The sequence below is a fragment of the Stenella coeruleoalba genome (assembly GCF_951394435.1).
Source record: "Stenella coeruleoalba genome assembly, chromosome: 16".
NCBI lineage: Eukaryota > Metazoa > Chordata > Mammalia > Artiodactyla > Delphinidae > Stenella > Stenella coeruleoalba.
Genome location: NC_137162.1, coordinates 15658977 through 15674507, shown reverse-complemented (window position 1 = coordinate 15674507; position 15531 = coordinate 15658977). Strand labels below are relative to the sequence as shown.

Below are 15531 nucleotides of genomic sequence, written 5' to 3'. Positions count from 1 at the left end.
AGGATTTTCAATACTAAATTAAAGCACACTGACCTAAACTTTCTCCATTTTCATCTTCTACAGCCTCTAAACTATTGTCTTCTTTTTTTTTAACAATTTTATTGGAGTATAATTGCTTTACAATGGTGTGTTAGTTTTGCTGTATAACAAAGTGAATCATCTATACATATACATATATCCCCAAATCTCCTCCCTCTCGTGTCTCCCTCCTACCCTCCCTATCCTACCCCTCTAGGTGGTCACAAAGAACCAAGCTGATCTCCCTGTGCTATGCGGCTGCTTCCCACTAGCTATCTAGTTTACATTTGGTAGTGTATATAAAATTAAGAATCTTATCCAAGGGGGCATCCCTCCTTCCCGCCTTTCCTAGAGCTACGGTCCAAACTCTTCTTTATCTGGATTTAATCAGCAGAAATCTGTCAAGATACAGGCTATTGACGACAAACTGACTACAAATGAGTAAACAGGTATTAAAGATTTTGAACCAAAAACTTTACTTTCTAACAGTATTCTGGGCTTTTTTTTCTTCAAATACAGGGGGAGCATGAAGATTACTAAGGAAAATCTAAGTGAAATACAATTTAGGTGGAAAAATACCCACTTAAATTCTGCATATTGTTTCTTAATAGTTAAAAATAAATCATTCCTATTAATCCCTCTGGTTCCTTTATACAAATCTAGGTCACATCAGTCAAACACAAATTTTAAAGTGGCATAAAATCAAATCTCTTTAATTAGGTATTTCTTTTCTTTTATTTTCAAATCTTTCCTTCCTCATCCTCCAACTAAGCAAAAATATTAACATTCTTAAACATGTTTTCAAACAGGCAATCAGAAGCAGAAATCATTTGCAGCAAGTAATACTCCTGAAGAGAAATGAGTTTTTATTCTGGCTGAACCACACTAACCTGTTGGAAAATTTACCTATTGAATGACCATAAGTTTTTTCTGACTTCATATCTAAAACATATCTTGTTGAGCTAAATTAATCTTTATTGCCTTGGAAACCATTGCTCCTTTTTCAGCAAGTCTTCCATAACTGACCCTGTCTTATTTCTTTCAATATTCTAGGCCAGTGGTCTATAAACTAATGCTTGCTGTCCTGTTTTACAAATAAAGATTTATCAGAACACAGTCATGGCCATCCATTTGTGTATTATCCATGGCTATTTCTGTGCTGAAACCACAGCTGAATAATTGCAACAGAGACCACTCAGCTCACAAAGGTTAAAATATTTACTATTTTGTCCTTTACAGCAAAAGTTTGCTTTAGGCTAGTCACATGCAAAGTGTTCAAATCTTCTATTTCTTAGCTTTTTGCTCTATAATCATCTTATTCACTAGTTTCATCTGTACATCATTTCCTCAAGTATGATTAGTAAAGTCCTTGAGGGTTAGAATTGTCTCTCTATTTTATTTTATTTTTTAAATTTTATTTTATTTTATTTTTATTTATTTATTTTTGGTTGCACTGGGTCTTCGTTGCTGCATGCAGGCTTTCTCTAGTTGCGGCGAGCGGGGTCTTCTCTTTGTTGTGGTGTACAGGTTTTCTCATTGCGGTGGCTTCTCCTGCTGCAGAGCCCGGGCTCTAGGCGTGCGGGCTTCAGTAGTTGTGGCACGTGGGCTCAGTAGTTGTGGCTCGCAGGCTCTAGGGTGCAGGCTCAGTAGTTGTGGTGCACAGGCTTATTTGCTCCGCAGCATGTGGGATCTTCCCGGACCAGGGCTCGAACCCGTGTCCCCTGCATTGGCAGGCGGATTCTTAACCACTGCGCCACCAGGGAAGTCCCCTTGTTTTTTAAATAAAAAAATGAAAGTCTGGCAAGGTTAGCTGGACATAAGACTTTTACTTAAGTGAGTCTCAATAAGTGTCCGTTCATGCCAGGGCTCCTGTTACTGCACAGAAGGCAAGATAGGTTGCCTTCGTGGCCCTACTTCATCTTCCCTCCTTGTACCCAAGCCCTTTGCCATGTAACTTTACAATGCCCACCACTTTGACCATGTAACTTGCTCTGGCCTGTAGAATAAGGAGGAAGAAAGTAACTGTGTGGTTCTGAGCTAGGCCTCAAAGAGGTCGTGCATATCTCTGTTTGCTCTTTGCCCTTCTGCTTCACTGTGATGGGGACATGGCTGGGATAACCTGCTGGTCCCAAGAGGAGGATGAGAGATGCGTGGAGCAGAGTTACCTCCAAACATGTGGTGAGCCTGCCAAACTGCCCACTGATGCAGCAGAAAGCAGCTGACCCCCGGCCAACCCTGCAGGCTCATGAAAAATGGTAGATGATTGTTGCTTTAAGCTTCCAAATTTTGGAATGGCTTATGGAGCAGGAATAACTAATTGATATAAGAGTACCTTGTCTGATAATAATTACTGCTAATACTTATATTCCTTTGGAATCTTAAAGGCAAAAATGAAAGAGGTGCAATTTTTTTTTGGCCACACCACATGGCTTTTGGGATCTTAGTTCCCCGACCAGGGATAGAACCCATGCCCCTGCAGTGGACTCACGGAGTCTTAAACAATGGACCGCCAGGGAAGTCCCGGTGTAATATTTTTTAGTGACATGGTTTTTATGGGACCAAACTCTTAAAGGTAATATATATGATGTCCCTTTTCACCCAAATATGAAAAGCAATCAACCAATCAATAAGAATTTAGTGACTAAAGGACTCAAGAACTCAACAACAACAAAAAAACAAACAACCCGATTAAAAAATAAACAGAGGATCTGGGGCTTCCCTGGTGGCGCAGTGGTTGAGAGTCCGCCTGCCGATGCAGGGGACACGGGTTTGTGCCCCGGTCCGGGAAGATCCCACTTGCCACGGAGCGGCTAGGCCCATGAGCCATGGCCACTGAGCCTGCGTGTCTGGAGCCTGTGCTCCGCAACGGGAGAGGCCACAACAGTGAGAGGTCCGCGTACCGCAAAAAAAAAACCCCAAAAACCAGAGGATCTGAAAGGCATTTTTCCAAAGAAGACATACAAATGGCCAACAGGCAAATGAAAAGATGTTCAACATTGCTAATCATCAGAGAAATCAAATACAAATATCAACTCACATTCATTAGAATGGCTATTATCAAAAGACAAAAAATAACAAGTGCTGGAGAGGGTGTGGAGAAAAGGGAACCCTCCTGCACTGTTGGTGGGAGTGTAAATTAGTGTAGCCACTATGGAGAACAGTATGGAGATCCCTCAAAAAATTTAAAATAGAACTATCATAGGACCCAACTGTTCCACTTCTGGGTGTTTGTCCAAAAAATATGAAAACACTAATTCAAAATGCTATAGGCACCCCTATGTTCATCACAGCATTATTTTTAATAGCCAAGATAAGAAAACAACTTAAGTGCCCGTCAGTAGATGAATGGATAAAGAAGATGTGGTATATATACCATGCTGTAGTGTATTTGAAAGTCGAATTATAATAGCGTATATGTGAAACTTATACAATGTTATGAATCAATGTTAGCTCAATTTTAAAAAAGAATTTAGTGCACATCCACCATGTGCTCACTACTGAAAGATACGAGATTTCTGAAAGATATAAAAATCACAGTTTTAATATTAATGAACTTATAATTCTGTTGGAGGAGATTAAATAAAATGCGAGTATAAGACTGTAATTAAGTGGGAAAATCTACAGAAACTTTGAGCTTCTGGTTAAACATGGTGTTTATCTCTGTGTCTTCACAAAACCCCAAAAAGATCATGAAAGGAACAACAGCGGTAGACATGTCGACACGATTTTGGAAGCTGGGAAGTGAATGGATGACATAAGCAGAAAGGGAGAAGCTGAAACTTAACCTGGAGGGGAAACAACCGCGGGGGCAAAAGCCAGGGAAGGCCCGTTATTGGAGGCACAAAGTACCACTGAAGGCAGGGATGAAGGATGAACAGGAGGATGGGAGGACGTCTTTACGGGAAAGCATCAAACCTCCATTTCCCCTCCCTTTCTTCTCTCTGCCAGGAGACTGACCCTCACTGATACCAGCCAAAGATGAAAAATAAAAACGTAAAAAGTCCCACCTAGAAAGGCCACACTGTGTAACACAAATGCCATGGTTTTGATGAACTTAGGAAGTCAGGCCAGAAAAACTCCAGAATCCTTGGGTCTTACTCCCTTGTCTCCTGTTCATGGAAGAAGACACTATTTGGCTTCTAAAACTAGGAACATGCATTACTTTGATGAAAATAAAATGAATAAATAACACTGATAATAGTAGTTACCACCTAGGTTTGGATGGTGGTCAAGAGAAGCTTTTGCCTTTCATATAGTATTTGAAAGTTTTACAGTGAGAGCTTACTCTTGTATGATTTGTATAATTTAAAATAAATAAACACACACCTAAAAATAAAATAACCAAACTAGAATCAAAGCCTATGGATTCCAAGTCACTATTTAACAATATAAATAATTTGGAAGCAGCTGAATTTCTCAGGTGGAACTATAATTGCCAATGCTAGAACCCATTCATTATTACACGTGAGGCACCATGCCATGGGTTTTATAGACATCCTCATTTAATCCTCACAGTCTTATAAAGCAGGTAGCCCTACTATTAGCTCCATTTTATAGAAGCAGAAACTGAGGCTTAGAGAAATTCAGACACTTGCCCAAGGTTACCTGGCTAGTAGGTATCAAAGCCATGATGTGAACCAAATCTCTTGTCTCTAGAGCTCAAGAACTTAACGTTGTGACCAGAGGAACATCCTTTTCCTTCTACAAGTCCAAAATCATATACTTCCATTAGAAAAAAATAACTCTGAAATTCACCAAAGAATAGGCATTTTAGCAAGAGGAAAATAAATCCCCAATCCTTGTGGTCCTGGCAATAAGCAGTGGAAGAAATGGTTCCTGAGGACCAGAGGCACCCTGATCCCATGCTGCAGCCACGGTGAGAAGTGACCTGTGGTCAGATTGTGCCCCACTGAAATCAGTGGGGTCATTTATATCCCAAGGAGCCCTCAGGGCTTCCCTAGCTAGCATCCTAACCTCTTCAGGTGACCACATCTTTTTTAAAATTGAAGTATAGTTGATTTATAATGATGTGTTGGTTTCAGGTGTACAGCAAAGTGATTCAGTTATAAATATTTTTTTTTCAGATTCTTTTCGATTATAGGTTAAAATATTGAATATAGTTCCCTGTGCTATACAGTAAATCCTTGTCATTTATCTATTTTATATATAGTACTGTGTATCTGTTAATCCCATACTCCTAATTTATCCCTCCCTACCCTTTCTCCTTTGGTAACCATAAGTTTGTTTTCAATGTCTGTGAGTCTGTTTCTGTTTTGTATACAAATTCATCTCTATTAGTCTTTAGATTCCACATATAACTGATATCATATGGTATTTGTCTTCCTCTTTCTGACTTCACTTAGTATGATCTTTAGGGCAATCCATGTTGCCACAAATGGCAAAATTTCATTCTTTTTTATGGCTGAGTAATATTCCATTGTGTATATATACCACATCTTCTTTATCCATTCATCTGTTGGACACTTAGGTTGCTTCCATGTCTTGGCTATTGTAAATAGTGGTGCTATGAACATAGGGGTGCATGTATCTTTTCAAATTAGAGTTTTCATCTTTTCCGGATATCCCAGGAATGGGATTGCTGGATCATATGGTAGCTGTATTTTTAGCTTTTAAGGAACCTCCATACTGTTTTTCATACTGGCTGCACCAATTTACATTCCTTAGGTGACTACATGTTCTTACATCTTATATTCCAATACTGGCATTCTTCACCCAGCTCAGGTGCTTACTAATTTCTCATGTTGGTTAGCTGCCCGGCACATCTTTGGCACACACATGCCAGCAGTCCTTCCAAGACTATAGACTCTAAGTGACAGAGATTTATTCTGAACAATACATAGCACAGTACCTGCCACCTGCTGAAAGATGCTTAGTAAATTAACGAGAACAAACAGAACGTTAATGAGCCGCTCTAACGCCAAGTCGGGGGAGGGCTCTATGACACATCCGCAGATCCTCCCCAATGAAGCTACCAATTAGAGACAGACTATTACCGTGAGAGTGCCTCTAAAGTTAAAAAAGTAAGGAAAGACAGGCCAGGAGCCTCAAAAGTGAAGTGGCTACTTAAATCCACGAATCTGCATGTGCATTTGAGTGTTCACATAGCCAGCAACATACTGTATGTGAAAACAGAACGGACCATTTAAATCATTTAAAAATAGACCATAGAGATGGACTTGCCATAAAATAATACCACTCCGCTAACACGCAGACCTTTCCCCAAGAGCACTGTGTACCCCACTTCACCTTCTAAGTCTCTACCACTTCATTCACGCGTCACATGAGGTACGGTTTCCATGCAAAGCGTTATAAAGAAGAGTAATACCAGGGTCAGGGAGTTTCTATTGCGCTAGGATCTTCGAGGCACGTGGTAGGTCACAAGCCCGGGGAGCCTGCGAACAGCGTCTGCGGGGGAGACAGGACTCAGACAGGAGCTCCCAAGTCCCCTTCGAGGCTTGACTGCTTTGCACAAACCTGCTTCTGGGTGGGCTCCCACCGTTCACACATGTCTCTAGCAGGGTCGTGTTCTAATTGACCCACTGGCCACCGGCCTTGACGGAGCGCATTTTCCATGGCAGCTGTGACTGCCTCTCAAAGCAGAAAAACCTGCCCGACACTCCATTCCCTCACGTGGAACCTAGACGGGGTGCCAATGAGCACACGGCATTTTTGCCCCTTTTTGGAAATGGATGGCGTTTAGAGATGTCTCGTTAAATCTCGATAGTCTGAATTAATATCCTGACTATGACCCCAACCTTTAAAGTATGTTAGTGATGGAGAAGTACGTGTCAGCAGTCAGGTTTTAGTGTAAAATAGAAGGTTGGGTAGCTCATATGCCTAAATAACTAATGTTAATTGTATGCAAACACTAGCTCTAAGCAGATCCTTTAGAGAAGAAGATAATAAATTGCTGCATCAAAGTCTTACATCACCCGTCCTCTAAGCAGTTAATGCTTTCAAGCTGTGCCGGGAGAAGAAGACAGGGTGATGCACTCATTAAAGACGGGTGGGTGGGCAGGCGAAAACCTGGTTGTTTTAAAGTATCTGGGACCCAACTACCAGTTAAGACACCAAATTCAAGCATGGTCAAACATGTTGATTAGACATCCTTTCAAAACATCCTTCTATTTAAAAAAAAAAAAAGGTCATTAAAAAATATGGTCAATATTCCCGATGGAGAGTACTTTTAAAACAATGCAGAGTAGTGAAACTCCTTATGTTACAGACATAAGGTGTGCCTCTTTTTAAGTCTCAGAATAATTTGCCAACTTCCAATTTAATTATGACTGAGATTCAAGTCAACTGTTTAGTGTTCTAGGGATACACTTTCTGTAGATTCCAGCTGGCAGCAAGTGGAAAGATTCCAAATACATTAAAAATACGCCATGGAGTGGAAAGGAGGGGAGTAGGAAAAAAACGGAGAAAAGAAATGAAATTCTTTTGAAAGAATTTTTCTTTCCAGTGACCACTAAAAATATAATCAGATATGACTTACTCTGTTAATTTATGATCTCCCTTTCATGTAAGATTTTCCAAAACCTGCCCTATCTTTCCTGGAAATTGAAATGAAAACTTACTCTTTTGGGGACTTCCCTGGTGGCACAGTGGTTAAGAATCTGCCTGTCAATGCAGGGGACACAGGTTTGATCCCTGGTCCGGGAAGATCCCACATGCCACGAAGCAACTAAGCCCGTGAGCCACAACTACTGAGCCTGCACTCTAGAGCCCGCGAGCCACAACTACTGAGCCCACGTGCCACAACTGCTGAAGCCCATGCCTAGAGCCCGTGCTCCGCAACAAAAGAAGCCACCACAATGAGAAGCCTGTGCACCGCAACGAAGAGTAGCCCCCACTCGTCGCAACTAGAGAAAGCCCGCGCGCAGCAATGAAGACCCAACGCGGCCAAAAAAAAAAAAAAAAAAAAAATTTTACTCTTTTTACAGTGCAAGGAATCAGAGGACTTCAAAGTTATTCAAATAGTGACACTTAGACATCTTGAAATATTCTAGTTTTATCTCTAAGACCCCTTTCAGTTAGGAAAAGCCATAGAATCATAGTTTCCAACTATAAATATCAGTAGTGTGTTGATACTAATTAATATGTACAGTGTTATCATTCACATTCAGATTCTATCTTCAAAGAAAGCCCAGAGAGTGTCAAAGAATCCAGAGGCCTTTTGTAAACATCAGGTGGTTACACTTTAGAAAGAACCTGGTAAGAAAAAGTTGCAGCTGAGGTTTTGGCTTACTGTCCACCTGAGGCTACTGTCAGCTTTAAATTTAATTATTCTGATGTTTGTCAACTTTTGCCTTCCCGGCAAATGTTGAAGGCAGATCAATAAAGAATATGACACCACATTTCCAGAGTTTTCAGTCAGCATTGTCTTTCAGAGTAATGTTCATTTATAGAAGAAAATTTTATGGCACAGAAAGCCTCCATGAATTATTCATCAGTTACAGAGTATGCCAACATTCAGTTCCTTTGTACCTCTCAACAGTGTGTACATGTGAAGTGTAGCATGCCAAGGCTCCCCAGTCCTACAGGAAGGCAAACCAGAGCTCCCCGGAGGTCCTGGTAAACCGAGAAGAGCAGGGCGTTCAAAAGTGATGGTGGGAGGTACAAAGCGTATCTGCCTGACATGAGACTACCGGAGAGTCTACTCTCCAGAAGCCAGAACGTTACAGTCACTTACCCTAAGCGGTCTAGGATCAAAAGAATCAGCATGAATCGACAAGGTCTGCTGGTTTCAATGGAGCAGCTGGCAAAATCACCTTGGGACGCCTCTGAGGCTGTGGCATCGGCTGTCGGTGCCTGGAGTGCTGAGCAGGGTGGGCTTCCTCTTGAAGCCAGTCTCACCTGGGTACGAACTGTCTGACGAAGCACAACTGTAGGGGGAGCACCCTAGGGACGGCATCCCTAACTCAAAACACCCAGAGCGCCTGATCCAAGGAGAGAAAAACTACATTGTAACGTAAGGGGCTGAAAGAATTCATCTCGAAGCTATGTTAGCACAGAGGTACTGGCATGGAGAGGGCGGGTGAAAGGAAAAGAGCATGTGAGCAGAAATGGGGTCACAGATGTTCACCTACAGTCACTGAGGACTCCTTCTAAAGTGCTCCAACAGACCAACCTATCTAAATTTAGACAGGTTGTCCATTTTAAAATCCCATTATATTAATGATATCTATAAATATGTTAATATATAACATATGCATTTTATACAAACATGTTATGCACATAGAGAGTTAAGATAATAAGCGTACAACTATTTCAACCAGTAGAAAAGTCACTGCATCTCTCCTCATCTCTAAACACACAGTCTACCCCAGACAGCACGTATGTCGAGTTTACAAAAATGGACAGTCAAACCTTGGTTGTCTTCGAGGATGTGATGAGGGTCCATGAGCTCAACGGGTTCCCAGGTCATTAACGCGCACACAGCTCTAAGGTTTCAGCTTTTCTTCCCGAGGTGGCTGACACACAGAAGGACTGCATCCACTCCTCAGGAAGGCCCTGGCTTTCCTCCCACGAATCTGTGGGCTGAGTTGGACCCGAGGGAGGGGCGTGCCACCCAGAGGGTGTGTCACAGCCAGCTCTGGAAGAATGAGCAGTTTCCGGCAGGATTCTAGCTCTTTCCTCAAGCACGGAGTCCTCATCTCCCGGCCCTCTGTGCTCTGTCTCCCACCAATTCTAAAGACTACTCTGAACAACACATCAGTTCACTGACACCACAGCTGCAGAACACTGCCCTTTCTGGGAAGATACTATTAAAACACGCCCAGAACGTTCCGCCGGTTTTCCTCCAATCTGCGCAATTCAGAATCCAGATTTTGATCACTGTGACTGCACAATAACTCAAACACATGAGACAAAGAAAGAAAAGGATCGATTTCCCTAAGGCCGCTGCATCCTCTCTTCACTTAATGAGTGATCATCTCGCCAGATGGGCTTTTAGCTCTTTTCTCGTGTGTGCGAGGATTTAACAAAAATACTCCAACTTGGGGAGACTCCTTTCACTATCAGCCTGGCTGTTCATCATGGCTTTGGATGTTGTTTCCTGACAAAACGCTGGTCTGAGGCCAGTCATGGACTTGGAGCCCTTTTGTATTAGGTACAGGCTGTCTGAAAACAATGGCCTCCTCCGGTAAGGCTCAGGAAGAGGCATTTTTTCCTTTAGTCAGTAATGCCCTGATGCTGGGTTGGATTACCTACCACCCACAGTCCAACTTTTCCCCCAGTTATTTTTGGACACCAGGGCTTTTGCAAATTGGAAACATTATGAAGGCAGTTTTAATGGGAGAAGACACTTAGGACAAATATCTCCAGCGTCAGACACATTTAGAGGCTAAGAGGTAGAAGGAAACTGGCATAATTGTTTTCAGCGTGAGGGCAGTTCATCTAATTCCTGCAATAAAGACTTAAGCCCCAGCACCCAATTCTGAGATAGTTAATTCAATATAAGGCCCATAATCTACCCATTGAAAGGAAAGACTACATGATCACATTGTTTAAACATTAAGCTTATGTCGTTGAACATTCTCAGCTTACTCTCTTCTCCGTCCAGGTGGCTTTTTTGATTTGTTTTGAAATGGCTCTGGGTCATACTCCTGGGTCGCCCCACCCTCCCTTCCTTGAGTCCAGGCCACCATCTGGAACTCTGTGCCTCCGATAACGTCCTCCTGACTTGGCCGAAGCACCAGGCGCCAGACAAAGGATCACAACTGGACCACTCGTTGATAAAATGCTTGGCATTTGCAGAGCTGTCATATGTTAGCTGCTGCTAAAAGGCCAGTCGCATTTATTGAAATCTTCTGATTACGCCCAATGCCTAGCATTCTCATGACAGTGATTTCATAGTTTAGCCCTAATGTTTTTTTATTAGTGTCTCAGGATTCTTACCTTAAGGATGGAACAGAAGTCTTTTATCATTGCATTTTTTTTTCTCATTAGTCCTCATTTTGATTGTGATGGAAGCTAGTTTTTCCCACTCCCTTGAAATCACAGAATATGATCCCTAACTGATTTTAAATGAAAGGGGGAAGAAGAAACCACATGTAGTGCTGTAGCTCTTTTCTGGGACCAAAACAGGATTCTAGTTTCAAAGCAACCTGCATGGATGGGTTCCTTGCCTGTTATGAGGCAGGACAGCACGGCGAGCGAGTAGGGGCACGATCCAACATGGAAACTCTGACTTTTTGAAGTGTTAGCCAATAAAGTAGTTCCTTCCTGACCATGTTCCTCCAAATCTTACTTCCGTTAGTTGAGCCAGAGATACGTTGGCAATTTATTAGAATCCAAAAGCCAGTTGCTTAAAAACTGTTTATATAACCGTTTTCCAATTAAATGGCAATGGTACTCCCTACGATGTCATTCTAAAATCAGAGGTACTGCTATGTGTTCTTTACCTTACATAACTCAGTCACCTGAGGAAGCTGGAGCAGAAATCTTTCCCAAATGATGCTCCTCAGAAGTCTTCCCAGGAGAGCAATTGTCAGTCAGTAAAATTAATAAATAAAACATGCCTTAAATTGCATATTCACCTATACTTGAGAAATGCTTCATTCAGCATTGTTAAACAGGTTCATTAATCATGGACTTCTCAGAGACATGTGTGCCTTGTAACTCTTTAAGACAAAAATAAGGTAAGAGGCATTTCCTAAATTTATTGGACCAGAGAACGCCCAACCCCAGCACAAATATTAACTGACCCCAAAACAGAATTTGGAAATACTTCTCTAAGGAAGCAGAGGGCAAGAAGGGAATTTAGAGATAATTTACTTCATAGTGTCAAAGAGAAATCTTAGAGCCAGAGGAACTCAGGAACTTGCCAAGGCCACACACCATGTATAAGGAGGAGACTTCTGACCAGCAACATTCCATCCTGCTATTCAGATGGCTACAATAGGCCTCAGCGCCTGGGTCTGTTTGCAAGTCCGGTCTGGTCCCCAGTGAGGCTAACCTGGAAACGTAGATGCTGCGTGTTCCTAGGCAAACAGCACATCTTACAGCAGATTGTATTAAAAGACTGGGCTTAGGAGATGAAGCCTACCATAATATAATTTATGACAGAGCTAAGAGTGAAAAATAGCGTGTATCAATAACAAAACACGCACAGGGCCCTGGTCTCATCTTTTAAACTAAGCAGAAGAGACAGAAACTTGAAGCAAATTTAATCCCATAAGAAGAATGATTCTATTGGGAAAGATGGAAACTAAATTTCTTAAAAGGTCATATTCAGTAAGAAAGAAGACCCTTCTAGACCCTAACTAGAAAGGCACAGGAAAAAAAAAAGTTAAGTACTGATTTGTCATTTCCCTTGAACTTGTGTTCTGATGATGTCCAATTATAAGCCCAGGTGATTGGCCTCAATCCAAGCTCAGCTATGTGACTCCATGGGAAAGATCAGTTTCAGGAACTAAAAGAACTAGTAGTTCACCACCCACTTAAACACAAAGCACTCTGAGGTGGCTTCATCTCGATATGGTCTTTTTGGCACACAACGATCTCTGTGCTGCTAGACCCAGTTTCTGCTAATGATTTCCACGTGGATCCCACGTCATTATTTTTGTGACTGGAGAGGAAATTTTATGGACTTTACTAAGATAATATCAACGCCTATTACGTATGGTCATTGTGTATCTCAGATTCATAAACTGCAAATAGAATAGCATTATTATTATTCATAGCTCACATTTACTGAGGGCTCACTCTCTCCAGGTTTTGAACAGATTCTCTCATTGATTTCTTATAACCCTCTGAGGCAGGTACCATTATCATCTCCATCAGAAAGATGAGGCAACTGAACAGAGAGAAAGTTGAAGAAATTGCCCAAGGCCACTCCACTAACAAGAGATACAGCTGGGACTTGGGGACTTGGACACAAACGGTCTGAGTCAGAGACCCATGCCCAGGATGCTAAAACTCTCTCCAGAATAAACAGCTCAAGGCAAATCATTACATCAGAGAAGATGCCAAAGCTATCTCCATGCCTGAGACAATGGTGGGGTGATCCAAAATATGAATTTAGCAGTACAAAAAGTAAGAGTACATGGAAGGCTGCTGATGCTTTTTGCAAAAGGTCTAAATACTAAAGACTCCACGGGAGAAGGAAGGAGTTCTTTCTGTTGACGTCAAAAGAATCATTTTTCTGAGTCACATACTGTTTTCATGAGATTCTCCTGAATTAATCTCCTTCACAAAGAGACCTAGTTGATGGGTAGTACCTGTCTCTGCAAAGGCTGCAGTAAGGGGACCACCGTCATGGCAGACTGTTCCCCAAACCTCATGCCCACTGATTGGAGTTGCCATCTGACACTTACTAGATCCAACTTCTTGACCTGATCCTATTGCTAACTCACCAGTGATCCTAGGTCAGTCACCAAACTGACTTCTAAATCTGTTAAATGGTCCAATAATACCTGCTCTATCTGTATCAGAAAAGGTTAGAGATAACAGTGCCACCCAAAATTTCTATCAACTCTTTTTCTTTTACTTTCTCTTCTTTTTTCCTTCCTTCCTTCCTTCCTTTCTTTCCTCCTTCCTTCCCTCCCTTTCTTTTCCTTTCTTCTTTTTTTGGCCACTATTTGTCAAAAAGGACTTGAGATGAAATCTCAAGAAACTAGACTCCCCACATCAAACAATTAGCTGCATGGAAACAGTATAGCTAGTACGTTGGAATCCATCACCTGAATTTATGCTTATCCTAATCACTACTTGATGCTGCCCCCTAATACTTGCCGCCAGCACCCCAAAATGGGGCTAATATTTTTCAAGCAGTTATTCTGTCCCAGGAATTAAGATAAGCATTTCTCACCTGCATCTCTCAATTTTTCCTCATAACAATCTTAGAAGGTAAGTACTTGGAAGAAGGGTATTATTAATCCTTATTTAACAGATGAGAAGACTAAGCCTAGAGAGAAAGTACTTTTTCTTAAAGTCAGAGCTTGTGGTCAGGGGAGCAGGAACTTGAACTCAGGTCTGTACATGTTCATCACTGTGCTAGAGTGAGATGTGATCAAATGGCTCAACCACAACATCCTCGAGCCTTCTTCACATTGCTCTGCGTGCAATCAACCAACATCAAGGCTGTTATTTGTGTGAACATTTTCTAATAAAGAGGGACTAATTCGAAGCAGAACGTATTTAGTGGTTGCCATCAGACGGCTTCTACATCGCCCATCCACAGCTAAGAAGTGGACAGTCATGGATTTGCTATTTCCCTCCTCTCCCACTTTCACCTATTTCATCTGCCCTGACCCTTCTCTCCTACCCAACCTGCTGGGCTAGGCTAGTGGGGATTAAAATGTTTTCTATACTTCCTGCAAAAAAAACCAGGCCATTTCTCTTTCATGCTCATTTGACACAAATAAACTTTAGGAACTGGGGGATTCCAATCTTTCTGTGCCTTTGAAAATTTGCGACGATGAAGTCTTAAAACAAAAAAAAATTACTGCAGAATGAGAAGATTCTACCTTTCTCTCATTGTATGAGGATCAAACATTAAGTTAAATCATGATTGACTATAGTCTGGATTTTTATAATTTCCACATTAATTACCATTTTGCTCACAAGTGACGTATGATCATAGCGACTGCAAAATATTCCACATGTAGCTTCACCCCTAGAGAAGGAAGGAGGATATTTATTGACTGCGCTGTACACAGCGGCTACATTTTATATGGAATTTTTTTGTTGTTAGGGGGTAGGAAAATAGAATAAACATCTAGAAAATACTTCCCCTGGAAATGATACTACATCATTCTGTCTCACCTATATCTTTCACTCAGTGTGTACCACTAGCAACCAGTTTGGAAGCTGTATTCTCTTTGGAAGCTTTATTCAAAGTTAGTGGGAAGAGAAAATATGCCACATTTTAACGAGAATGAGAATGCTACTTCAAACCACTGACTCTGATTCAACCCAGTGTAATTTGGGAAACTTTAAATTTAATTTAACATTCTGTATTACCCTGCCTAGTTAACAATTTACGGACAGCAAAACATTCATATCTAGTCTTTAATGAAAGCAATCCTTTATTTGTGGTCTTATGCAAACTAATTATTCCAAAGACTTTCCTACTGACTTCTGAAAATCTTAATGGTTTAACTTTCATCTCTTCCAAGATCATTTGTTTACTTTAGCAAAGGGAGTTGGGCTAGCCTGTAACTATATACATCACACCTTTATAAACCTAGTCAAAAAATCAAAAAAACAAAACAAAACAAAAATCTTTCTATTCTGTCCCAAATTCAAGAGGATAAGTCTAGTTTAAGGTATGTTTAATGATAGAGGAAGAAAAAAAATCCCCAAGATGCATTTAAATCTTTCAAAACAAGTCAACACTGAGGATGCCTTGCTAAACCTTTTTAGGGTTCCTAATAACCAACTACTGGGGTCAAGGACAAAATTGCCTTTAGCGGTCAAATACTTCTCCCCAGCGGTAGCCTTCTGATACTCCAATCTCTGTCCCTCTCACACAGGCACAGACTGTAC

General features: G+C 41.3%; 1 protein-coding gene across 3 annotated transcripts in view; it reads right to left on the bottom strand.

The window, feature by feature from the left end:
- Window positions 1-15531, bottom strand: part of ABLIM1 (actin binding LIM protein 1) — a 318168-nt gene that overhangs the window by 217741 nt on the left and 84896 nt on the right. For 2 of the 3 annotated variants that reach the window (XM_079899553.1, XM_079899549.1), the window contains exon 1: window positions 9409-9928. The exons of the other annotated variant lie outside the window; for it this stretch is intronic. In XM_079899553.1, the coding sequence (XP_079755679.1) occupies window positions 9409-9466 (58 nt within the window). In that variant the 5' untranslated portion in view covers window positions 9467-9928. Of the gene's footprint in view, window positions 1-9408; window positions 9929-15531 lie in introns of those variants that run through there. 3 annotated transcript variants of the gene reach the window in all.